This window comes from Rattus norvegicus, chromosome 18 (genome assembly GCF_036323735.1).
Source record: "Rattus norvegicus strain BN/NHsdMcwi chromosome 18, GRCr8, whole genome shotgun sequence".
Classification (NCBI taxonomy): domain Eukaryota; kingdom Metazoa; phylum Chordata; class Mammalia; order Rodentia; family Muridae; genus Rattus; species Rattus norvegicus.
Window position 1 is genome coordinate 66,339,031 of NC_086036.1, and position 26,495 is coordinate 66,365,525.

Here is a 26,495-nt window from a genome sequence, read left to right on the forward strand (position 1 = left end):
TTTATAACACCAAGAGTCAACCCTGTGCTCATCGGCACTTCTTCCACTAAACAGGTTTAAAATATATGTAAAGGATAAAATAAAAACATAAAATCAATCGACTTAGAGCAAATCCATTTATTCAAAATGCAGGAAAAATATGATTTTTCTTCAGAATATTTTACAGATTAGTATTCTTATTCAAGTGTGTTTAACAGCATGAGTAACTGCCACATGTGTACAGGTATCCTCCCTCAGAGACCAAAACAAGGCACTGGATTCTCTGGCACTGGAATTATAGGCAGTTGTGAGCTGCCCAACCTGGGTGCTGGGAACCAAACTGAGGTTCTCTGGAAGAGCAGTGTGTGCTCTTAACTGTGGAGTCATTGCTCTAATACTTGAGAATTTTCATTTGTAACTATATAAGATACTAGCCTAATCAATTAAATACAAAATAACAAAATATTAAGTACAAGAAAATCCCAACTTCTAAATTTTGGCAGGAAATAACCTAACTACAGAACCATATACCAGAGCAAATTGAAGGAGACGGTTCCTCAGTGGTGAGGAAAGTATGGCGCTGAACAGGGAACTCGCCTTGAACATAAGACAGTGCTGTTCAGTGCTGGTTCAGTTGTTCACGTGATCTCAGCATGAAATCGAGTGTGAGCGCATGCAGACAGAAATGAGGGATAGCCTCACGTATCATTTCTCAGGGATACTTGTCTACTTCATTTTTAGAGAAATATCTCTGACACAGACCTTACTCACTAGACAAGCTGGCCAGCAAGCCACAGGACTGACTCTCTTCTCCCTGCCCTTCTGAGGCTAGGATCATGCCATGCTCTACTGCGCTTGTTTTTGTTTGTTTTAACCTGAGTTAAGCATGAGTAGCAAGCGCCGTATTCAGAGCACCATCTCTCCATGCCCTTTCCCTTTTTATTTTTTGCTTTGAAAGACAAGGTCTCTCACTGTGTAGTTCTAGCTGTCCTGGAACTCCCTGTGTAGACCAGGCTGGCCTCAAACTCAGAGAGACTCCGGCCTCTGCCTCCTGTGTGCGGGAATTAAAGATGTGCACCACCGGGGTTGGGGATTTAGCTCAGTGGTAGAGCGCTTGCCTAGGAAGCGCAAGGCCCTGGGTTCGGTCCCCAGATCCAAAAAAAAAAAAAAAAAAAGATGTGCACCACCTCACCACAACAATCCTTTGGTTAAAAATTTTTATACTAAAAAACCTGAAGCCTTTTCGTTTCTCCAATTTAAAATTTTTCCCAATAAACGTTAAAAGTAAGAGCAACAAACTGTTACAATTTTACATTTATCCATTTTCAATCTAATTTATCTACTTTAAATTCTCAATTCAGAAGGCTCCATATTGCCATTTTCTTCCAAAACTCTATCAAGAAAAAACTTTAAAATATTATACATGCAGCTAAACTACTTCTTTGACAAACTTTATGAACATTTGCTTTTTAGTTCTCTCTCTCTCTCTCTCTCTCTCTCTCTCTCTCACACACACACACACACACACACACACACACACACACAAGTTGGGATTAATAACCTATTAAATCAATTTCTTTATTTAAGTAAATGCTGAATTTCTCCATAAAGAAACCAATGCTTCTTTGGTAATACGAAGTGCTTTAAAGTGCAGGTTGTACTCTGTTTAGGGTGAGCTGGTTATACTTACTACTGGAAATAATGCTCTTGCAAAGAGTGCTGACCAAAGGAATCTTGGTCACTGCAGCACCATGTTTTTCTGATGCTTTCTAGGAATAGTATGTATTATGTGTGACAACTATATTGGCACTTATAACCTAGATCTCTCTTTACAAATTGTCTTTACTAGATAAAATGGCTCTCCCAGACATACCTGATGCTTATCGTGTTACAATCTTCCCTTTTAACACCAGGCAGGAGAACTTACCACACAACAGAGTGTCAGCAGCAGAGAGATCTTACTGTTAGCAAAGAGCTTCTCGCCTAGCCAGAGACTTGTGGTGGAACCTCTATGCCAGGGAACACAAAAGACAGGGCCTACTTGGTTGTATTTAATGTCAAAAGTGCCTTAATAGATGAAAAAAGTATTTAGCCATATGTACTTGGAAATTCTATATAACAAATTTATTCATCAAAAAGCTGGGTAAAATGTTACTTTGCAGTATTTGACCATACACTATAATTTCATGAAGCTTTGAAATACATTCTTTATGCTTTATTACATAATTTTCATTCTCGATGAAAATGTTTTCTACTTAATATTAATATCTGCTTAGTAGAACCTGCAAAGCACAATTCTGTTCAGTTCTATCTAGAGATAAATTTGGAAGACTAGAGTAAATAGATTTAAATTATAATTGTTTTTCGATTTTCTACACTCATTTTTTGTTTAGTTTTAGATTTGTCATAACGTCATAGCTTTTAATAGGTTGAGGTTAATCCAAATCTAAAATCTGAGAAACTTCATATCAAATATTAAATTCAAAATATACTCTATAAAATGACTTGTCAAGTGTTAAGTGTTATCAAGATTATCTTAAAAAGAATCAATTAATTGAATTAAGTAAATGAAAAGACTACATGGTTTCATAATAAGAACACTCCATAAACAGTGAGTCACAAACTATTTACAACAGATCACCTTAAATAACCAATTTATGAAACTTCGGAAGTAACAAAATGTCCCCTATGATACAACGATGTAGGTATTCCTGAAGCCACGTGAAAACATTCAGTACACACACATTCAAATCTCAACTTCAGAAGATCTGGGGAGAAGCTACAGACTTTACAATGAAGAATTACATGACAAATGATGAGAACATCGATTCAAACTAAATCCAGGTGAATGGCGAGAAGGGAGATGATCCACTTCTGAATGTTAAAGATCTTCTGGTATGAAGATCCAATGTATAATCATATACAATCAGGCCAACTTCATTCAGATCCTCAGAAATAAGTACACTAGTCATAGAGCAGCACATGACTTATTTCACTGTGTCAGTGTAGGGGACAGCAAAGAGTACACAGCTCATGGTATGGTGACGCTTTATTGTGGTGAAGGCTTATTTTCCTCTTCACATCTTTGGTGACTGTCTCCCACTGGTATCATCGACCAGGTCTCTCAGGCGAGATAAATGTTGTAAGGCCCTTCATTAAAAAAATTAAAAATACATTATAAAAAAATACTGAGAAGTGAACAGCCAATATATAAAGCAAGAGATGATGATAACATCATTTAAACATCAAAGTTACTGTAAGAAATTAAGCTACAAAAAATATAAAACTTTGAGAACTCTTTTTTATAAACTGATATCTGAAGTAAAATAAGTTACTGTTTTGTAAACATTTGCTTTAAATATAATATTCAATTTTTAGTAATCTGCCAGAACCTAATAAAAAATAGTATCACAGGTATTATATTTAATAAGACATTTTTCATATACTTTTCCCAATAGCTCTGTAAAAAAATTATTTTTATTGTCGTGCTATATGAATCATATAGAAACAAGGCATGTAATTCATTTAATATTTATAGTGAAGACAGTTTCAATTTTAAAAATATGGCTTAAAGTCAGTTAAAAATCTCTCTTCTGGTCTCCATTTATGCCCCGGCTAAGGCTGTAGACAGCCTTCCATACCCAAATCCCGCCCCAAGAGAGCTGGTCTCCCATGCATACTGTCACTCCAAAGCTCACAGGTGAGACCACCACTTTTGCTCCAACAACTGTCCAAAGAGGGACCCACCAAGAGTCCAAAGAGGAACCACAGAGCAGCCAGAGACAGGATCCTTCTGGTCTCCATCAGCACCCAGGAGCTACCCTGTGACACAACTCTCCATACCAAATCTTGCCTGGACAGAACTGCTCTCCCAGGAGTGTTGAGGCACCTAAGACCACAACTCTCTGCACTCCATTCCCCCACCCTCAACCCGGAAGAAAGCTGGTCTTCGAGGAGTGCTAACAAGCACCAGAGACAGCGACTAACACTGGAGATAACCAGGTGACCAGCAGCAAGTGCAAGGGAGAAGCTAAGAAACAGAAGTCAAGGCGAATTAATTAGCATCATCAGAACCCAGTTCTTACACTATGGCAAATCCTGGATACCCAACACACTAGAAAAGCAAGATTTGGATTTAAAATCACATCTCACGATGATGAAAGAGGATTTTAAGAAGGACATAAATAACTCCCTTAAAGAAATACAGGACAGCACAGGTAAACAGGTAGAAGCCCTTAAAGAGGAAACACAAAAATCCCTTAAAGAATTACAGGAAAACACAACCAAACAGGTGAAGGAATTGAACAAAACCATCCAGGATCTAAAAATGGAAATAGAAACAATAAAGAAATCACAAAGGGAGACAATCCAGGAGATAGAAAACTTAGGAAAGAGATCAGAAGTCATAAATGCAAGCATCACCAACAGAATACAGAAGATAGAAGAGAGAATCTCAGGGGGAGAAGATACCATAGAAAACACTGACACAACAGTCAAAGAAAATGCAAAATGGAAAAAAGCTCCTAACCCAAAACATCCAGGAAGTCCAGGACACAATGAGAAGATGAAACTTAAGGATAATAGGTACAGAAGAGAGCGAAGACTCCCAACTTACCAGACCTTCAACCAAATTATAGAAGAAAACATCCCTAACCTAAAGAAAGAGATGCCCATGAACATATAAGAAGCCTACAGAATTCCAAATAGATTGGCCCATCAAAGAAATTCCTCCCATCATATAATGATCACCAAATACATGAAACAAAGAAAGAATATTAAAAGCAGTAAGAAAAAGAAGACAAGTAACAAATGAAGGCAGACCTATCATAATTACACCAGACCTCTCAACAGAGACTATGACAGCCAGAAGATCCTGGGCAGATGTCATACAGATGCTAACAAAAAAGAAATGCCAGGCACAGCTACTACACCTAGCAAAACTCTCAGTTAAGGCAGATGAGAAACCAAGATATCCCATGACAGAAACAAATTTCCACAATATCTCTCCAGAAATCCAGCCCTACAAAGGGTGATAGATGGAAAACCCCAGCACAAGGAGGGAAACTGTACCCTGAAAAAAGCAAAGAAGCAATCTTTCAACAAACCACAGTGAGAGGCCACACGGACATAACCACCTCTAAGGACAAACACAGCAGGAAGCAACGATCACTATTCCTTAATATCTCTTAACATCAATAGACTCAATTCTCCAATAAAAAGACATAGACCAACAGACTGCATACATAAACAGGACCCAGGATTTTGCTGCATATAGAAAACACACCCCGGTGGCAAAGACAGAAACTATCTCAGAATAAAGGTCTGGAAAAAAATTTCCAGGCAAATGGTCCCAAGAAACAAACTGGAGTAGCCATTCTAATATTGAAGAAAATTGACTTTCAACCAAAAGATAAGGAAGAACACTGCATACTCATCAAAGGAAAACTCAATTGTGAACATCTATGCTCCAAATGCAAGGGCACCCACATACATAAAAGAAACTTTACTAAACTTCAAAGCACACATTGCACCCAACATAGTAGTGGGAGACTTCAACACCCCACTCTCATCAATGGACACATCATGGAAACAAAGAAAACAGAGATACAGTTAAACTAACAGAAGTTATGAACCAAATGGATTTAACAGATATCTATAAACATTTCATCCTAAAACTAGAAATATACCATCTTCTCAGCACCTCATGGTACCATCTCCAAAACTGACCATAAAATTGACCACCAGTCATAAAATAGGCCTCAACAGATACAAGAAGATTGAAATAATCCCATGCATCCTATCAGATCACCATGGACTAAGGCTGGTCTTCAACAACAACAAAAACGACAGAGAGCCCGCGTACTCATGGAAGCTAAACAACGCTCTACTCAATGAAAACTTGGTCAAGAAAGGAAGAAATAAAGAAATTAAAGACTTTTTAGAATTTAATGAAAATGAAGGCACAACATACCCAAACTCATGGGACACAATGAAAGTAGTGCTAAGAGGAAAACCCACAGTTCTGAGTGGCTCCAAAATGAAACTGGGGAGAGCATACACTAGCAGCTTGACAGCACACTTAAAAGCTCTAGAACAAAAGGAGGCAAACACACCCAAGAGGAGTAGATGACAAGAAGTAATCAAATACAGGGCTGAAATCAACCAAGTAGAAACAAAAAGAACTACACAAAGAATCAACAAAACCAGGAGCTGGTTCTTTGAGAAAATCAACAAGACAGATTAAACCCTTAGCCAAACTAACCAGAGGGCACAGGGACAGTATCCAAATTAACAAAATCATGAATGAAAAGGGAAACATAACAGAAACTGAGGAAATTAAAAAAAATTATCAGATCTTACTACAAAAACCTATACTCAGCAAAACTGGAAAAATCTGGATGAAATGGACAATTTTCTATAGATACCAGGTACCAAAGTTAAATCAGGATCAGATAAACCATCTAAACAGTCCTATAATCCTGAAGAAATAGAAGCAGTCATTAAAAGTTTCCCAACAAAAAAAGCCCAGGAACACATGGGTGTAGTACAGAATTTTATCAGACCTTCAAAGACCTAATACCAATATTCTTCAAACTATTCCACAAAATAGAAACAGAAGGAACACTACCCAATTTGTTCCATGAAGTCACAATTACACTTATACCTAAACGACACAAAGACCCAACAAAGAAAGAGAACTTCAGACCAATTTCCCTTATGAATATTGACGCAAAAATACTCAATAAAATTCTCACAAACTGAATCCAAGAACACATCAAAACGACCATCCACCATGATCAAGTAGGCTTCATCCCAGGGATTCAGGGATGGATCAATATATGGAAATCCATCAACGTAATCCACTATGTTAACAATCTCAAAGAAAAAAAAAACACATGACCATCTCATTAGATGCTGAGAAAGCATTTGACAAAATTCAACACCCCTTCATGGTAAAAGTCTTGGAAAGCTCAGGAAATCAAGGCCCATACCTAAACATAGTAAAAGCAATACACAGAAACCAGTAGCCAACATCAAACTAAATGGATGATATACAGAGGGTCAGGAATTTGAACAGAGGTGTGTTGCAATGGGGATGGGCAACTGGGGGGTAGCCACCAGCAAGTCCCAAATACTAGGAAAGCAAGAGGCTCCCAGAACCTATGGGGATGAGATTAGCTGAAATGCCCAACAAAGGGAAGGGAGAACATGTAGAGACCATATCCTGAGGTTAGGCAAGGCCCCCAGTTGGGGAACAGGGCCACCCACTCATCTCCAAATTTTCAACCTAGAATGGCTCCTGTCTAAAGAAAATATGAGGACAAAGTGTGGAGCAGAGACTGAAGGAAAGGCCATCCAGAGACTGCCCCACCTAGGATTCTATCCCACATGCAGCCACCAAACTCAGTTATTGTTACTGATGCTAAGAAGTGCATGCTGACAGGAGCCTGATGTGGATGTCTCCTGAGAGGCTCTGCCAGAGCCTTACTGATACAGATGAGGATACTTGCAGCTAACCATTGGACTGAACACAGCGATCCCTAAAGGCAGTGTTAGAGAAAGGACTGAAGGAGCTGAAGGGGTTTGCAACCCCACAGGAAGAACAACAGTATCAAGCAACCAGGCCCCCCTGCCCTCAGCCCCCGCCCTCGAGCTCCCAGGACTAAACCACCAACCCAAGAGCACACATGGAGGGACCCACGGCTCCATCTGCACATGTAGCAGAGGACGGCATTGTCTGGCATCAGTGGGAGAAGAGGCCTTTGGACTTGTGAACGCTCGATTCCCCAGTGTAGGGGAATGCCAGGTGGGTGAGGTAGGAGAGGGTGCAGGGGGAGGGGTATGAAATAGGGAGGTTCTGGAGGGGAAACCAGGAAAGGGGATAACACTTGAAATGTAAATACATAAAGTATCCAGTAATAATAAAAACAGTTCTCAGGTAAACTCATTTTTTTGAGAAGACAAGTAACTTCTCCAGGAAGATGAATATGAATACACTTTTCAAAATACACATTAAATAAAAGACGGCATCGTCAGCTTCAAACTCTATTAACTACATGTAGAGGAATGGAACTCAATCCTTATCTCTTATTCTCACAAAACAACTGCAAATACATCAAGGACCTTAGTCCCAATATTAGACTCAACAGCCCGAGTCTGACAGAGGAGATTAGGAAATGTGCTTATTCACCTTATAAGCTCAGGAAGAAACTTTCTGAATAAGAAAACCAGTAGCACAGGCAACAGCTGACAAAATGGGACAACTATAATACTGTCGACAGTAAAGAGGCAGCCTACCAAAGAGAAGAAAATCCATACCAGCTCCAAAGCAAACACAATATATGAAGATCTCGAAAAAAACCTAAAACCAAAAAGACAAAACAAAAAAAAGGAAACAAAGAAAGAGGAAAGAAACTCAGAGGAAGCCATCGGAGCGATGGCTCAGTCGTTGAAGAGCCCCTGGAGCTCTTACAGAAGGCTTGGTGGCTCCACACGTGGGGGCTCACAACCACTCATAACTCAGGGAATCCAGTGCCCTCTCCTGGCCTCTACAAGGGTCCAGGCACACATATGGTACACACATATACACATTTAGGCAAAACATTCATACATATAAAAATAAAAATTAGTCTAAAATAGCTTTAGTTGAAGCAGACAATTCAACAGTTTAATTGAAGCAGGTAATGTAAAGGTTCTCAGAAGAAGAAATACAAACAGAAGGAGTATGACCCTGAGAACCTGGTGGAAATGGAGTACTGTAGAATCCTAGAGTATATACACATACTAAAAGTGTAAATGAATTCCCCTAGTAGAGTGGGACAATGCCTTCCCTAGACGCCATAGGCTATCAAATAGGAAGCCCACTGTCAGTCAGATATGAGTTATCTCTTCCCAAAATGTTTGCCAGAGCAGTCCCACAATCTCCCCAAATAATACAGGCTATGACCACTGCTCTTGGCCATCCTCCAATATTTGATGGTAAAACCTTACTGCTGAAAATACCACATACTTAAATCACAGACACAGAGAAGTCAAGCTGGTACCAAGATGAAAGTCTCATCTCTACCACCTAGATTTTATAGTAGGATACCGTGCATGTTACTGAAGGAGAAAATTAACTATGAAATCTACCTAGTTGTGAACCCTACAAGCTTCAGTACCTAGCAGCCTGGTAAGATTGCCTCCGGTGTAACAGTGGCATCAATGGCATGGGAGTAATCAAACACTTTCTGCTTGGACATAAGGTCCGCTGCTTAAGGGATAACTCCTACATTGTCCATTATAGCAAAACCTCCTGGCTCCACAGGCCCTCGGGGGAACCATTCCTATTGCTCTTCTAATTGTGCGTGGTATTACGGCGACTCCTAATGACCCATCTCACCGTCCTCATCAGAGACCATTCTGTAGCAGATGGTGGTTAACACGGAGACCCACATCTGGCTAACGTGAAGAAAATACGAGGCATCCATATCACACCCATACCTCCCAAGGCGCAGAGACCATCTTACCTCATATCTTTATAACCAAATGCAAACATAAAGAACCATATTGCCTGACGATAGAAACAACTTGTAGTATTCACTACATTTTTATTTAGGACATTCTGACTAAGGAAGATAAATGTACCTTTCTATAAAAGGTATACACACACACACACACAGCATTTGTGTAGAAGACCGGGAACAAGTTGTAGGAATGGTTTTGCCCTTCCACTACATAGGTTCCAAGAATTGAAATCAGATCATCAGGCTTGGCAGAGGGTGCTCGTACCTACCAAACCATCTTGCCAGCCTCAGATACATTGAATAATGATGCATTTGTGACTAGATGGACTCATTTCATGGCTTATTATTGCTACAGGATATTCACATCTGTACTAAATACCTCGAATTTCAGCTTTTATTCTGAAATAAAGACAGAATCAGACCCAGTCATATCCATTACAGCTTGTATGTCCTTCATCTTTTCAGCCGTTAGGACTATTTAAATAAGTTGCACAGGTTTAAGAGCAAGCAATATTCTTAAAAAAATAATGTACTCCATGAATAAGAAACACACTCGATGTTGACCTCTAGCCTCTACAAGCATAAAAGCACACATAAACACACATAAATACACGTATCACATTTTAAAGTAAAGTATGTGCTATAAGAACCTTAAGTATGCCTACCACATAAACACACATAAATACACGTATCACATTTTAAAGTAAAGTATGTGCTATAAGAACCTTAAGTATGCCTACCACACATTTACTCTGGGAACTACTGAATTCCACCCGAATTTCTGTTAAAGGAATAACTAAAATGGATTCGTGTCCAAAATAGTAAACAATACTTACTTGTGAAGAGACCTAGTAATAGGAATCATGTTTTCCTTCATCTGCAGTTTAGAAAAATCATCCTCTGACACCTATTATTAAATCCAAAAGACACAAAAACAATTGAAATACTCAATACATTGTACCAAACTATTTTTTGAAGAGCAATTAATACTTTCACTGTTCCTTCATTCTAAAACTTCTTTGACTTACTGCTTAATGCTCCTAAAACATGCTTCTAAGCACATGCCCATTAAAGAACCACACTGCCTGGAAATTACACCTTAACAGACAAGGTTACGTGTCAGTGATGTTTAAGAGAGCAAATGAAGGATGGGTTACAGCTATGAGTGGAGTGTCAGAGTAAAACTGACACAGAGATATAAGGCTGACTCACTCAGATGTAATGCTCTCTATTGTAAAGTTCTACTGAATGGCAGGAAAACTAATCAGGAAGGTAAGCCAGGCACAGAAAATCAAATAGTCAAGATCTCACTTACGTGGAATCTAAAAAGTACCATTCTTAAAGCCCCGGGGCTGGAGTTACAGGCAGTTGTGAGCCATCCTACACGGTGCTGGGAACTATATTTAGGTCTTCTGTGAGAGCATGCCTTCTTAACCACTGAGCTACTTCTGATGTCACTGGACCACAGAGTAAGATTAAAGGATCAAGTGATGACAAATGAAATGTGGGTAAGAATATGATATCACACCCAGAAGGGGGTAAGTTCAAGATAGCTACTGTGTAACTATGGTACTTATAGATTTTTAAATGTTCTCACCACAAAAAAATACCTATATAAGGTACATATACATTAATAAGCTTAATTTAACGATTCAATAATCTATACTTATATATTACACCAAAATATCCAAATTTTGTTTTTCACTTGTTTTAAGTGCCAGTTAGAATTCACAAGTACATATAAGAGAATTTAAATTCTATGGTTCTGTACTTTGAAAATTCATCTGCTACATGAAGCAAAAACACATTTTTCAAAATTTCTAAAAATACTCAATTTTTAAAAAATGTTTTGTACTCAGAAATGCCAATAAACACATAATAAAAATAGATTTGCTATTCTGATGCAAAGGTGGAGAAGTCTAACATTAAGAACATCTTCTGGGTTTCACAAAAACTCTAAGAAGCTTCTGTGCTTGTGAGAAGCCACACAAGAGTAATTCTGTAGGAGGTGCAAAGAGGGCACTGCTGGTTTTCTAAAACTGTGGCGGCAGCATCTCTAAATAAGATGTTGCGCAGAAGCATGAAATAAACAGAAACGATAGCTCGGAAGCAGAAAAGCGAAATAAAACTTTAGAAATGTAAATCTACTAGTACTAGACGGGAGTGAAATCATTTCTCGTGTACTGTGTTGACATGATCATTTACAGACAACTACACGTATGTCTAAAACGATTCTGATCAAGTCCGATCTAAGCTGGAATACAGAATGATCCCACAGCTCAAGTGCTGATCCCCCACGGGTGAACTATTTCGGAAGGCTACAGCGTGGAGGACATTGCTCACAGAGCCTGCTGCTGACACTCACACTGGTATCCAGCCCTTACCTCTTTCACTCTCAGGAGGTTCATGGGATGCACAGCCTCTCCCCATTCTACTCCCAGACACCATTGCTCCTGCGGCCTTCATGTTCTGCCTCACTGTGAGTGCAGAATTCAGAGGAACCAAAGACTATGGACTGAAATCTAAGAAACTACAAGCCAAGATAAACCATGTTTCTGTCATGTATCCTGCCACTAGCATGAAGAAATAACACGACTTTGGATAAACGCACACATCTCAGTTCCCAAGGTTGTCCTTACTTGTTTCCTCCTTTCTTCTGGCTCTGTACTCTTGTTCTGATCAAAACTTTCTTGTACTGCTTGAAGGTTAAACAACATCTGTTTCAAGGCCTCCACAGGACCATGATGTTTGCCTCCAGATAAAGTCGAGCTCTAAAGTTAAATGAAATAAGAAAATCAACCATTAGATATAAAAGGAAAATAGTACATTGTATAATATCCCTCAACATAGAATGAATGTAAAAAGCAAGACAATGCATTAAAATTGGTGTCTTAAAAATCAAATCGACTCTGTCTGTGGTCTTACATAGCACTGGACCCTGCAAGCTGCAATACCAACCTGACAGAAAAGATTCATCTCTGGTGTCACAGCAGCATGGCTGCTACCGACTAGTGCTTTCTGACTGACCTTGAGGGATGCTCCATAGACGGGACCTTCACGATATCTGACCAACAGCTGACAGCTAGAGGAGGCCACAGGTCAAGACATAGCTTTACTACTGTTACTCCGCTAAGAGTGGAACTGTGCAACTGCTGTCCAAACACATGGTTATAACCATAGACCTAAGCTACTCTCAGGGAAGCTTCGTTTTGTAGTGAGCATTGACAGAGTCCTAATTCTTGGGTCTTTAAAATGAATATTACGCATTTACATAATACCTTTAAATCCACAGCTTTTGAAATGTTCTTTTCCAATATCTAAAGAAAGTTATCAACAAAGTGAGAACTAGATTTCAAGATTTCAATTATGTTTTCACTGGTTGAGAAAAGAGAAGAAAGCCTTAGTCACTAGCTTGTGAAAAATGTCAAATTGTTCAGTCACTATGGAAAGGAAATGATTATCCCTCACAAACTGAAAACGCAAGACCGTTTAACCCGGCTACATGACTGTTGGTTACGTATCCAAAGAAGTGCGTCAGCATGCCACAGAAGTATCCACTCACTCAAGCTTACTGCCGCTCTATTCACACGGCCAGGAAACAGAGCCAACCTTGATGCCTAGCTACGACTGAATACAGAAAGAAGATGTGGTATATAAATACAACGAAGTCTTATGCAGACATAAGGAAAAATGAATAAAACCATTACATTTTGCCAAGAAAATGGTGAAACCAGAAATCATGTTAAATAAGCTAATCTAGAAATACTCTCCTCTGATACAGATATTAAATTTAAAACTATGTTTTAAGTCAAATGTGTGCTTGTCTGTATGTTTTCACACAGAGATGCTGTCTTTTTACCTCTTTAGCACCTTCCACTTAAAGACCTAACCACCGCCATACTCCCTTTGCATGATGAAAAACACCTCAGTGCTTACCTATACCGCAGGGTGACTGTTTGCAGACATTCTTACAGCATTTTAATTTATTTGCCTATGTGGGAATTTATACCCCATGCTGGCCTGGAACTTACAACCCTTCTTCCACCTTCTGAGCTCCACTGGCTCATGACCTTTCTTATGAAGTTCCCAAGTGGCTACTTTATAGTTACAAAAACCAAGACACTTCTTTAGTCAGGAGGTGGGGAGAAGAATGCGAAGTCAGTGCTCGCAGGGTAATACACTTTAGCTTAAGATGAAAAGGCTCTAGAGACAGTTGTTGGTGATCTTTAAAATAATATCACGTTACTAAAATATCACTGACGCATATACTTAAAACAAATTAACATGGCAAATGTATGGCATGTATACTTTACGACAGTAAAATAAAACCTCAGAGGAAAAAAGCATCAGTGTAAGGTTCCAGTTAGGCTTAAAATCAGAACCTATTCAATATTCTGAGACTTACTACTGAAATTTAATAGTGTTTGGGGAAATTATTTTGTTCCTGATTCAGTAATGTTTCATATATAAACACACACACACACACACACACACACACACACACACACACATACACAACTATTTAAACTTCTAAGTAACAGACTGACAGCTGACTCCACGTGAGCTGGTTATGGAGAAGTATCAGGGCTAGAAAGAGACCCTATTCCAAAGAGACGAGCAAAGACTGGCGTGTGGAGCGGAGCAGTGCAGAGACAGAGGGTAACTCAGTGTTGAAAGAAGTAAGCAGAACCACACAGCCCTCTGGCAGGAGTAGGGAAACAAACCTTCATCAAAGGTACGACAGTTCCTCTCAGTGAGACACAGAACAGTCCTACCCACAGGACAACACTGGCTCTCACCAACTTCAGAATTGGTTGAAAGTGTGTTAACAACAGAGCACTCCTCCTGTACTGGCATCTGGAGAGAGCACGATACTAGTCTTACTTTCCCATTGCTGTGATAAAACACCACAACCAAGGCAACTTATAAGGGAAACTATTTCTTTTTGCTTACAGTTTCAGAGGGCGAGAGCCCATAACAGTAGCAGGATCAGCTGAGCACTCCCATAAGCTACAAGTAGGAGGCAGAGAGCAAACGCAGTCAGTCTCTGGAAATCTCAAAGCTCAACCCCCAGGAGTGGAGATGATACACCTCCTCCAACAGGCCACATCTCCTTCTCCTTCCCAAACAGTTCCGCCAACTGAGGGCCAAGTGGTCAAACACATGAGAACACGGGGTCATTCTCATTCAGGCTCCCAGAGCACCCTCTGCTTAACTAAGATAACCTGGGAGCCTGAGAACAGGAAACCATCATAAGTAAGGGAGCCTAAATTCAACCACTGCTGAAATAGACACCAGAGTTTTAGGGAGAACAAGAGGTCCAATCTACTCATAAGCCAAAAACAAGAAAACAAAAAACACAAAAACAAAAACAAAATCAGACATCAGCTGGTTTAACCCAGGTAGTAAATGGTACAGGGAGGAAGAAGGAGACCTGCCCTTAGTAGTTTCATCAACTGAGAAAAACCTTGGAGTCTGACAGTCCAGTCTGAGGTCAGCGACTGAAAAAACAACCTCAGAAGTGATGAAATTTACTGCTGTACAGGCCAAGAACTTTGAAGCTCCAGCAAACTATTTAATATCCATAATCATATCTCCCCAACAGAATGATTAATGTTTAAGAACTAGAAAGTCATCAGTTTACACAAATAACTACTCTCTGATAAGTGCCTGCCAGCTAGAATGTTTACCACTTGGAGAAAGGAGGAGTGAGAGTAGCTAGAGAGAGCGCAACCAAGTACCAGCAGCAGAGGCCCCTGCTGCACACAGCACAGGGATGATAATACAGACAACTCTAGTAGATATCCCACCCTTGTCCAACACAAGTTCAACACCAGCACCAATCATAGGAGAGACGCCAAGAGTTCTCAAGCCCAACTGACCCTCTACCCCATGAAACAGCCTCCAATATCTGACAGCCCAGAAAGCAACTGTCATGTCCAATTTTAACCTCTCTTTTCTTTTTTCCTTTCTTTTATTCCATGCTTCTCTCTCTTTACTGTTCTTTAGCTCCTAGTTTTAGTTTATATCTCTACTTTTTTACTCTCCTTAATATACTTATCTAGTTTTGTGTATTTTTCAGTATAAGACAACTTTTCTTTTTTCTTTGTTTTGCCTCATGTTTCCCCTTTCCTTATATTATATTTAGTACTGTTTTGACTTTGTCTTATTTAAGAAAAGCCTTTAATATTTTTGTTGTTACTTTATCTACTTTTACTTATGAATTTTTCATTATTGGGAAATCATTTTCATTTTTTCTTCCACTTTGTTATTTGTTAGTTTCTGGGTCTTTTCTGTTTCCTTCTAAAACCTTCTCCCTTAGCCTGCCCCTTACCTTTCCTGCTCTAGTTTACCTGCTTCGCCCCCATCACGCATTTGCTGCCCTACACCTATCTCATTCTGTGAGGAATGCTCCACCTGCTAGCAGTTCCCCCTCCTGTGGTTACCAGCCATACTGATGGGCTTTAGTCACTCTAACTGTATCTCTCTATCTCGGACAGCTTAATATGGCTGATGTTACAGGTGTGTCCTCTCTCCTCACTGTTACTGCTGAAGGATAGAGGTTTCCTTGAAATTGAAACATTTCCCCAGAAGGGAGAGTTAGACTCACGAGACTCACATGTAAAAAGAAAGGTCACACATGCAGAAAGACAGGACTTGAAGCAACACGTCCAAGATAAATGGGATTGTATGGGCAACTCTACGACAAAGGAAAGAGATACTGTGCGGAGAGAGGGAGTATGGATAGGGGAGTACTATCTAGGACCTATGCCAAACCTCAAAAAGTCCACTCAAATTTGTTCCTCTACCAATGTTCCTCTATTAACGCCATCACCTAGCTGCTTGGCTAAAATACCTTGGATTCCAAGACATTTCAAATGGGACAATTGCTGATCACCTCCAAGGTGCGTACCCTACCCAATTCACTGCTCTACTATTCTGGAGGCTGCAGCAGTCTCCCCAGCGAGGTCACTGCTCCTTCTCTTGGGTCTCCTAACATGCTCCTCACAGGGCATTCTCTGCTTCCCAGATCTCCTGGCCATGTTGCCACCTTCTTACCCTTCTGTCGGAGCTAATCTGACTCACTCTGACAATCCTGGAACATGTCAGGTGTACTTGTACTTTTAGCTCAAATCATGTATCAATTCTTCAATGCATGCATATAACTTGATTTATAAGACACAGAAACTGACTTTGTAAAATAAGCTAAAAATTTACATTATTATAATATGTATTAGTACTGGAAAAATTCAAGCCTCAGTGATCAACTGGCCCACAAAGCAAGATCATTTCCCCACAATGATCTCCTTTGTTTTCCAGAAAAAAGCTGTAATGACAGTCCAAGCTACATGTACAATTCGACTCCAGTGTCTTATACTTTACAGTACAAAAAGTCCTCAAAATACTAAATTCTTATACTTTAAAATACTAAATATCCTGAAAATAGTTGTAGGTTTTGGATATGTTGGGGAAAATGAATTCGGGAACTGTTTTCTGTTTTAGAATATTGAGTAAGAGAAATCAGTATGCACAATTTAACTACAGACTTTCTAATATAATCATTAGGTTTACTCACCTGATTACAATCATTTAAAAAGTCCTCAAGACACTTTGTCCTGGAATTTTGTTGAGGACTGTCATCAGCTTTAACAGGGACAGGAGATTTGCTACACAGGATTTAAAGGATACAAACAGTAGTTTTAAAAGTAGGCATGATAGAATTCAAAAGTTTTCCCTTAAAAACTAGCGAGGCTATAAGGATAGCCTAGGCAAGAGTCCTTGCTGCTATTGCATGGGACCCCATGCTTCTCCAGCATCCACATCTTATACAACCCACGTACACACAACCCATGTGAGCGCGCGCGCGCACGCACACACACACACACACACACACACACACACACACACGTGCACACTTAAAAGTAAATTTTTAGTAGTGACCAAAAAATAAATGTCATGGGTATGACTCATATTAAAGCTGGGTATTAAGTCCTCCACCTTGTCCCTAAGCTGATACCAGAATTCAGCCCTTCTGTGTCCCTTTGCTTGTCCTTTCCAGCTTTAAAGACAATACATATAAAGTAAACTATTCTTCAACTGAACTGCCCAACTATGGAATAACTTCAAAAGCTCATCCGCTTGTCACAATACCTCTTCCCAAGTAAATACAGTGAAAGCTGGGAGGGTAGCTCAGTGGTAGAGTCCCAGGCAAGCACGCAGGGGACCCTGGGTTCATCCCTCCGTGCCATGCATACATACCAAACTCTTTACTAGTGATAATAGAAAGCTTCAAACTCTGAAGAGACTTACTTAAGTGGTAGTTTCATTCTCCCAGGAGACAACGGGACAAACCCACCTCAGAACTATTATTAATGTGGGAAAACTGAGGAAAGATTTAATTTTTAAAATCTAAACTCCAAATTGAAAATTCTGATCCCAGTCCCAACTCTATATGACCTTCAGTAACTCATGTGTCTAATCCTGAGTATCTGCACCCATTGTCCTTATCTCAGAGGTGTTGTTAAATAATTCTCTATGCGCCTTACATATTTAGTCATTCAATAATCACTTCTTCCTTGATATTCTGAGTACTAAGGATTACTCATGGCGAAAATAAGAACTTTCCGAATTAAACTGTATTTATCACAAAAATAAATGAAATTATCCTAGCTCTTTACATATCATTACATATTTATAACTTAAACACAGTATCTAGTAACCTTTATATAACGCTTTAAATGCTGCATGCTAATTATTTCAAGAAGCAGTTCTTAGATGACATATTTTATTTATACCTTGCCATGAGCTTTTTCTTAGTCTGGGTAGTCTTCTCCCTCACAACTCAACAAGACGGTTTTACATATCCACACTGAAGACACAGGCAAACATGCTCATACACTATCCTACTTTTACTTTTAACATTTTCACAACAAAATTTGTTAAAAGAATGTTTGGTTGATTTTTATTAAGTTCTACATTTTAGTGTGTTTTATGTGTGTATGTGTGTATGGTGTTTTATGTGTGTATATAGGTATGTGGCATGTGTTTAAGTGTGTATGGTATATGTATGTGTGGCATGTGCGTGGTGTGTGTGTAGTATGTGTGTATGTGGTATATATGTATGTATATGTGTGTGGTGTGTGTGTGTGTATGGTATGCGTGTATGTGTGGGGGCATGTGTGTGGTATGTGTGTATGTGTAGCATGTGTATGTGTGTGGTGTGTATATGTGTGTGTGGTATGTGTGTATGTGGGGGGGTGGGCATGTGTGTGGTGTGTGTGTATGTATATGTGTGTGTGTGGCATATGTGTATGTATATGCATGTGGTGTGTGTGTACACGTCGGGACCATGGTCAGTGTCCCATGTCTTATTACCCATCTTAATTTCTGAAGGTCTTTCACTGAACTTTAGCTTTCTAACTTAGCAAAACTAGTTTGCCAAAAAATCCAGAGGTCCTCTTGTCTCTCCCTCCCTCCCTCCCCAGGCACTGGGATTACAGGTTCACACCACCATAGCCAGCTCCTTACTTGGGTGCTACAGATCCAAACTCTACTCTGTGTGCAAGCACCTTACGCACGGAGGCGGCTGCCCTGCATGGAGTCGCCCTTTACAGCACTAACTCTACACTTCTTGTTTACACTGTCTGATCCTGGAATGCTCCGCCAGTTTCCACCTAAGACCTGTTTACTCTTCTCAGCAGTCCATCTTTTCTTTTTTCCTACAAGCACAGTACTTGTGAGTTGACACTCCAAAACTGAAGTGCTGGGTGCGAGTTACTGGGTCAAACCATTAATATGACTCGTATAAAATGCAAGTAGTACAGTCTAATTGCAAACGCCTACAGTAAATGCATTTCTATGCCCACTCCTCAGCTCCGCTCTGACTTTACTCCTCATTTTGGTCACGACTATAAAGTAAGCATTGTAGCTATTCTTTTACTCATGCAATGACTGATTAGGAAACAAAAAAATAAAGGGCATTAAATAAGTGAGCTAGCTATAAATCTTTTAAAAAACATATGGGAGTAGCATGAGAAATAAAAAGAAAAAGTCAAGTCTTATGAGCAATCACCGACAGCACGAGACTCATAGATAGCTCGCCCCAGTCGGAAACTAGCCCCGGTGTTTCCATTTTCAAACTGAATCCTCTCAACAACTCTGTGGAACTATTATTTCTCTATCTTTAAATTTTAGAGAACTTACACTACTATCAAAGCAAGAAAGTAAGAAATGAAGATGACAGTCAGCGTTGGCATCAAAGTATCCAACTGAGAAACAAGCCAAAGGAATCCAGGTCCTTCCCGGGCTGGCGGAGGAGGACTAAGAGTTGAAGGCCAGCCAAGGCTACAGAGTATGACACTGTCTCAAGAAAGAAAACAGGATACAGAATTATAAAATATAATCAGCTATTAGAGCCTGAGACACAAATATTACTTATCAAAATTGCATTTCTGTTAAGTGCAAATATGGTATCACTAATGAAAATACTCTTTTTATGTAAGTTCCAGTGAGTACAATACTCATCTTAGGTGTGTAGGCACTTTTTAAATTACTCCAAGAAAGAGTGCCGTGGAAGGCTGAGTGTACAAGTAAAAAAAACCCAAGGAACTGCAACAGACCATGTCTCAAAAGGGACTGTCATCTCAGGAAAGCAGTAACCAAAAGAGAAAATCAAAATGTAACAAGACATGAGTAACAGAGGCTGGGAGAGAACATTAACAGGAAAGTCAACAGCACTCACTCCATGTGCAAGATAAATGTCTCCGCTACTTCTATTTTACATGTATGCGGAGTCTCACATACACTCATATAGATAACAGCGCCACGCAGCATGTGTTTTATGGAACTACATGAAACATGGTGTCATCTCACAGGAACACTTGAAAAATGCATCTTAAGCCATGCGAAAGCTAAATCATGCCACCATTAATCATTAAGTTATGTGCAAAGTACATCTGATGTTGACGGAATACTTGTCATTTGGTACACTAAACAATGTCACTTACTTACAAAGTAACAGGGACATTTTCCCAGGTTCGCTCTGCTTCAAGTTTATCTAAGGAGCAAGGACTGTCGTCCTTTTCCACAGGCTTCGCTAAGTCTTCAGTAGACTGTTTGAGATTCTTCTTAGCCTTTAGGATGAGCAATTCAATTTTGTCACCTAATTTTAAAAACACTCTTTAAGAAAAAAAATAGAAATCTCAAAATATCTCACAGTCAACAGGAAGTAAAACATTGGGAATGTACACATCTATAACAACAAATTAGGATACAGTGTGATAATTTAAGCAAGGAAAACATATAAAGACTTTAATAGTGTTAAAATACTAAAGATCATATATATTCTAAAAGTGTTAGTACATCATAAAACTTCTACAGAGTATATTACATTTTAACACATCCTTTGTTTTAAAATAAAAAACTAAAAACAAAATATTACCACAGAATGGCTTTTGGAACTGTCCTGGGAGAAGTGGATTGTCACACTGACATTTAAATTCATTAACTAATCCTTTATACTCACTAAAGGAATCTGTAAAGTTTGAAGGCTCAAAAGAGTACTCAAGACAATCTACTTTATTTAAAGGCTGAGTTGTTCTTTGTGTTTGGTAACTATGTATAGGGCGATATGCATCTTCATGAAATAATTTATACACCCTTGGAGTATTTGCATCAGGTAGCAAGTCTTGATTATGGAGCCAAATTGGATACTTAAAATCAGGTATACTAGTTACCCCTGAGACACTAAGGTCAGATTTCTGGCTAGTGAGCCATCTTGGATAATTCTTTTCAAGACTGCGCTCTGAACAGTCCTTGAGAGATGATTCTCTAGGGAAAGATAAAGATGATTCCGAAACACATTTACTTTTTCTATGAATAGGTTTTGGGGTTCTGGGCCTACCACATTTCTTTCCATTTATATTTGTATATACATAAGGAGGAAGTGTATTATCCTTGCTCTTGGGAGCATAAAAACTCGGACTATCTTTAATGTCCAGTGAATCCTGTCTTCCAATGTATTTCTTGCTTTTCTTCTTTTGTCGGTGATCAGATGTAACATGAGAGAAGGAAAAGCATCCATCTGCTGGAAGTCTTAACAAATCATCGGTTGTTAGGCTAATGGAGTCCATGTCATTAATAGTCTCTCTTCTGTAGTATAAGGGGTTAAAGTGCCGTTTGTCATCAAGATTTGCCAACGCTGAAAAACAAAGACAGTTCTGTCTATTTTTATCATATATAATAGTCAGCAGAAACGCGAATTACATTTAGGAATCAGTTTGGGGCTTCCCCTTTACCATTAGTTTTGAATAGAAATCTTAAACGTATAAACTGGTAAATATAGCACATGCTTTTTCATACCTCTTCAGTATTTAGTTTCTATACGTCACATCAGTCAGCTAAATCTGTGTCTTCTCTCACTGTTTCTTCAACTTTCTCCACCCAGACTCACCTTTATACTTACGCAGTGACAGTCAGCAACAAAGAAAACTATTAAAGTAGGTGGGAAGACAATCTGCTTTCTCTGCTCCCAACCCTGCAGTGGCACCGCCACAGAGAATGCTATCTGGTTCTCTCTGCGAGTAAACAAATCATCCACACTCTTCCCACACTACCACTCTTTAGTGTTCAGTCGAGTCTATAAATTCATTTTCCAGACTTGTCTTCGTGAGGCTTTATGAAGGACAAACTTTTAGTATATTATAATTATTATTCCACAGAATACAGATGGTAAAAATAATATTCCTATTTCACCAGCTGAAATTGAGCAAATATAAACTCAGAAAGATCGGGATTATTTAATAGCTTCTTTTTTTAAATAAATCTTTTTAAAGCTTTATTTATTTATTTATGCAGGTATGCTGTCGCTGTTTTCAAACATACCAGAAAAGAGCATCGGATCTCATTACAGATGGCTGTGAGCCACCATGTGGTTGCTGGGAACTGAACTCAGGACCTCCAGAAGAGCAGTCAGTGCTCTTAACCTCTGAGCCATCTCTCCAACCCTATTTAATAGCTTTTTTTTTTAAAGATTTTATTTATTTTATGTATATGAGTACACTGTAGCTGTCTTCAGACACACCAGCAGAGGGCATCAGATCTCAATACAGATGGTTGTGAGCCACCATGTGGTTGCTGGGATTTGAAGTCAGGACCTCTGGAAGAGCAGTCGGTGCTCTTAACCTCTGAGCCATCTCTCCAGCCCTATTTAATAGCTTCTTAAGACAAAAGTATCAGTGCTCTTTCTATCATACCACAGAAAAATGGCTTTAGGATCAGCCACTTTCTACTGTTAATTATATTTACCTGTGTCCTCTCTGAGGACAAAAGATCTTAGCAAAAAACTCCTGGGATCATGACAAGTAGATAATACATTTTACAAAATATCAAGACTTCAGCAATATAAGGGTTTTTTCAAAATAACAAAAGGTCCGACTTTCTAAGGCACCTCTCTCAAGTATGTTAAATCACTGGACATAAAAGAATTCAAGCAAGCATAAAGAATAAAGCCTACCATTGTTTGGTGTAAGCACACAGCTGGAAAAGTGTGGCCCGTTACCAACCTCACCATCAATGTTCACTTTGTCAGTGTTTGCACCAGGATGTCCTCTGCTTAGGTCGAAATCATCAATGTAGGCCTGCAGTGCCTCAGAAGCAGAGCTGTACAGTTGGTCCTTGTACTGAAACGAGCCGTCGGAACTGCAGCCACTACTCCCACTTAGGCTGCAGCTTGCCAGGAGGGAAGATATTGAAGATTCCCGAGAACAAACTCTGTGCTTTGTGTTTAATTTCGCCATGGCTTTCTCAAGATGAGTTATTCGTTTCCATTAAATACTACAATACAGAAACAAATGTGACAGTGCCCATGAATAATGATGATAGGCAATATAAATTATTAAATATGTAAATGAAGTTTTTCAGGATTAAAATTAATTATTGATAATGGATAATCCTAAGTAAGCACTGAAAGTTTCCTATTATCTTTACTGTTAGTCATTCATGAATGACTTAGGAAAAAAATTTGAGCACCTACTATGTGCTTGGAAATATACAGATAAAAATTATCTGCCAATATAAAAGCAAGGAAAAGGTACTGTTTTTTAGAGTCCTAAAAGCTACTGTGGACAGTCCTTTTTCATGGTGATCTACTTTATGACATCACAGCACCTAACGTTTCCAATAGGTACACACTATTTTTAAGTCTTCTAAGCCTACTGACATACATTACAGATAGCTGACAATCAATTTTTAAGCCATTAAATAAAGCATTAGAAATAAGCATCAATATGAAACTTTAGCCAAAAATAACTTTAGAAAGCAAAATAATATATACAAAAAAATAAACTAAAATTTTTATTTCCCAGCAGGCTAGCTATATAAGCCTTTTTTTAAAAAATGTCGAGAATCTCCTCTTCACTTTTCATATGCTCGGTGCATTTTAATTTTTATAATCGTATGTGTACGAGTATTGAGCCTACACTTATGTCTGCGTACTACATGTATGACTGTTGCCTAGGGAGGTCAGAAAAGGGCTGCATAGCCCATGGAACTGCTGCTACAGACAATTGTGAGTCAACATGTGGGTGCCAGGAATTGAACCTGTGACCTCTGGGAAAGCCGCCACTCTTAACCACTGCCTTTCTCCAGATCCTGTAGTTTCAATTCTTAAAAACTTTCACCTTCTTAAGAAAGCTTAACTGGTTTGGAAATTCATTCGATGTGATCAGCTTTATGTTTTTCTAGTAAAATTGGGAGAGCTGGTGGCACAGTAGTAATATCTACTTTTGTAAACAATGAGATAGACATGTATCAATTCAGGACATAATAGTCCTCAGAATTGAAGGATTCTCTGTACTAAAAAAACCTCACACACAGGTAGTGATACATGCTACAATGTTGCAATGTCAATAGTTCGATTCTGGCTGTGACTTTGTATATTCTTTGTTTGATGTGGTATTAGCAATGTCAAATTTGACTTTAAAATATAACAAATGTTCTAATTAAGGAGACAGTGCCGTAGTAGCTCCTGCCTATCTTCCTAGCATTCTGGGGCTGAGGGAGAAGGTAGCATTTGGGGAGTGGCAGCAGAATGTAAGACAAAGCTCTTCTCCGTTCCTGAGGGCTCTGCTGTAACTGATCAAAGTCAATTTTATGCTTTATCCTTCTTACGAATCTTTAAACTGGCTCAACTAAACCCACTTGGATAACGTTTTATGTCACAAATCAGGATGCCAATTTTACTTCACCAACAACAACAAGCAACATCGTCAAAGGGAGAGAGCTGTTGGTTGGATTTAATTCTTACCAAGTGGGTGAGAGTTATCTCCACTTTCATGACCAAAAAGAAAACCCGCAATTCTTTTGGCAAGTTTTAAGTCCATACAGAAGTAGAAGAGTTTAAGAAACCCCTGTACACCTACACCCCTGCTTCCAACAATTACCCCTGCTTCCAACAATTATCAACATTTTTAAAGCTGTTTATGACCCCCCCCTCCCTCCCATTTCGGTCACAGGACGGTTCCCAATTACATACATTTTAAGTAAATACCATATAGCTTACCATTCCCTTCGCAAGCTCCGGCTTCGATCTCCCGAATTACAACCATCCTGTTGAATGGTAAAAGTTAGGGCAAGAAACTTCAACCACCTCGATACAAAACACAGTCGACTGTGTCAAGGGTATCAGGGAGACGAACGCCCAGGAAGTGGAGCACGACTCTTGGAAACCGCTGCTCTGGTTTATCCTGCAAAGGGGCGCGTCGACGGGTCCGGAACACTGATCTTGGCAGGCTCTGGGCTGCAAAGAGTGGGGCCATCCGTGTGTGCTGGGTGTGGCTTTCGTGCTGGCTCCGGGGTGGCAGCGTCCCTGTGCTTGGGGACACAGACATGGCCTTGGGTTAAGACCTTCATCCCGCAGCAGCCGGGGCCCGCAGTGGATGCTGAGTGACAACGGCCCCCGCACGCACCCGCAAGCTTCGTCGGGGCCCCTCGGGTCACCGCACCCCGGGACGTCCCTACTCTTCTTCCAGACAGTGCCCTCCTTGGGAAGATCTTCCCCCACCTCCGTCCCGCCGCCCAGCACCAGGGTCTCCCTCCTGCTGCGGAAGGACGCGGTGCTCCCCGCCGATGGCTCACCGGGACACTTTTTTAAAACGCACAGTTCCAGACTCTCGGCGGGAAGCCCACGCACTTCCCAAACCGGACGACACGACAAAGCATCCCCGAGCGCGACACCGCCCTCCTCGGGACCGCTATTTCCTCCGCCCCCGCGGGCGGGCGAGACGCCCGCGATCGCTTTCAAACCGACCCAACATGGCGCCGGGCCGCACGGCGCATGTGTAGTACCAGGCGCCCGGAGGGGGGCGGGGGGCTCTCGAGAGCCCCGCGAAGAGTTCAGAGGTCAAAGGGCGTTGAGGGGCGTTAGGTCGCCGTCCTCGGGGGAGGTGGGGTTTCTTTCTTGTCTTTCCTCTGGGTCGGGTGGGAAGGTTCTAGACTCTATCCGTGACCCATGCTGTCCTCATCCAGGCCACTTCTCTTCCCGGCTCTATTGGCAGGCTGGGCTTCCCGGGCTGTGGGAGGGAACTGTGCGATAGAAGAGTTGGAGGCACCCTCAGAGGCGGGACCCTTCTCAGAGCCACATCCACAGCCCAAGTCCTTCTCGGTGAACTTTGCGCGACTTCAGAGCACGCCCCCCCCAACCCTAACCCCCAATCCCAGCTAGGTACCAATTCAGCCAGGGTCAAACTGCTCACCTCCGTGCCATCTCCATCCCGCCCCAGATCCCTGACCTCCTGGCCTCCCACCCACTGCAGGTTCAGGACTTGGGAAGGAAGTCGGTTGACCTGTGATGGGATTTAACAAACTCCTGGGGAACCTTGATTCCCAGGAAAGAACGGCCCGTGAGCCAACACGCATTGGGGAATCCAGTGAGGCAGCTCAGAAAGCAGGAAATCATACAAACTTAAAGATCACTAACTTGTGTGACCCTGTCTACCAGGCTGGGGCCGGATA

General features: G+C 40.3%; 1 protein-coding gene across 6 annotated transcripts; it reads right to left on the reverse strand.

The window, feature by feature from the left end:
- Positions 1-1,536: 1,536 nt before the first annotated feature.
- On the reverse strand, positions 1,537-25,801 carry C18h18orf54 (similar to human chromosome 18 open reading frame 54). 6 transcript variants are annotated; one of them, NM_001017462.2, is made up of 9 exons: positions 25,620-25,801; positions 25,045-25,355; positions 22,999-23,318; positions 21,388-21,684; positions 20,496-20,646; positions 17,062-17,152; positions 12,125-12,256; positions 10,322-10,392; positions 1,537-3,129 (listed from the first exon to the last, which is right to left on the reverse strand). In NM_001017462.2, the coding sequence occupies exons 3-9, from the start codon at positions 23,279-23,281 to the stop codon at positions 3,057-3,059; spliced, it is 1,098 nt and encodes a 365-aa protein (NP_001017462.1). In that variant the 5' UTR covers positions 23,282-23,318; positions 25,045-25,355; positions 25,620-25,801; the 3' UTR covers positions 1,537-3,056. The 6 variants fall into 6 exon arrangements, 5 of the variants coding, with proteins under 5 accessions (NP_001017462.1, NP_001385593.1, XP_038952915.1 ...); NM_001398664.1 differs by having other exon boundaries at positions 20,926-21,684; XM_039096987.2 differs by lacking the exons at positions 25,045-25,355; positions 25,620-25,801 and adding an exon at positions 19,689-19,844 and having other exon boundaries at positions 2,079-3,129; positions 20,926-21,684; positions 22,999-23,281.
- Positions 25,802-26,495: the final 694 nt, after the last annotated feature.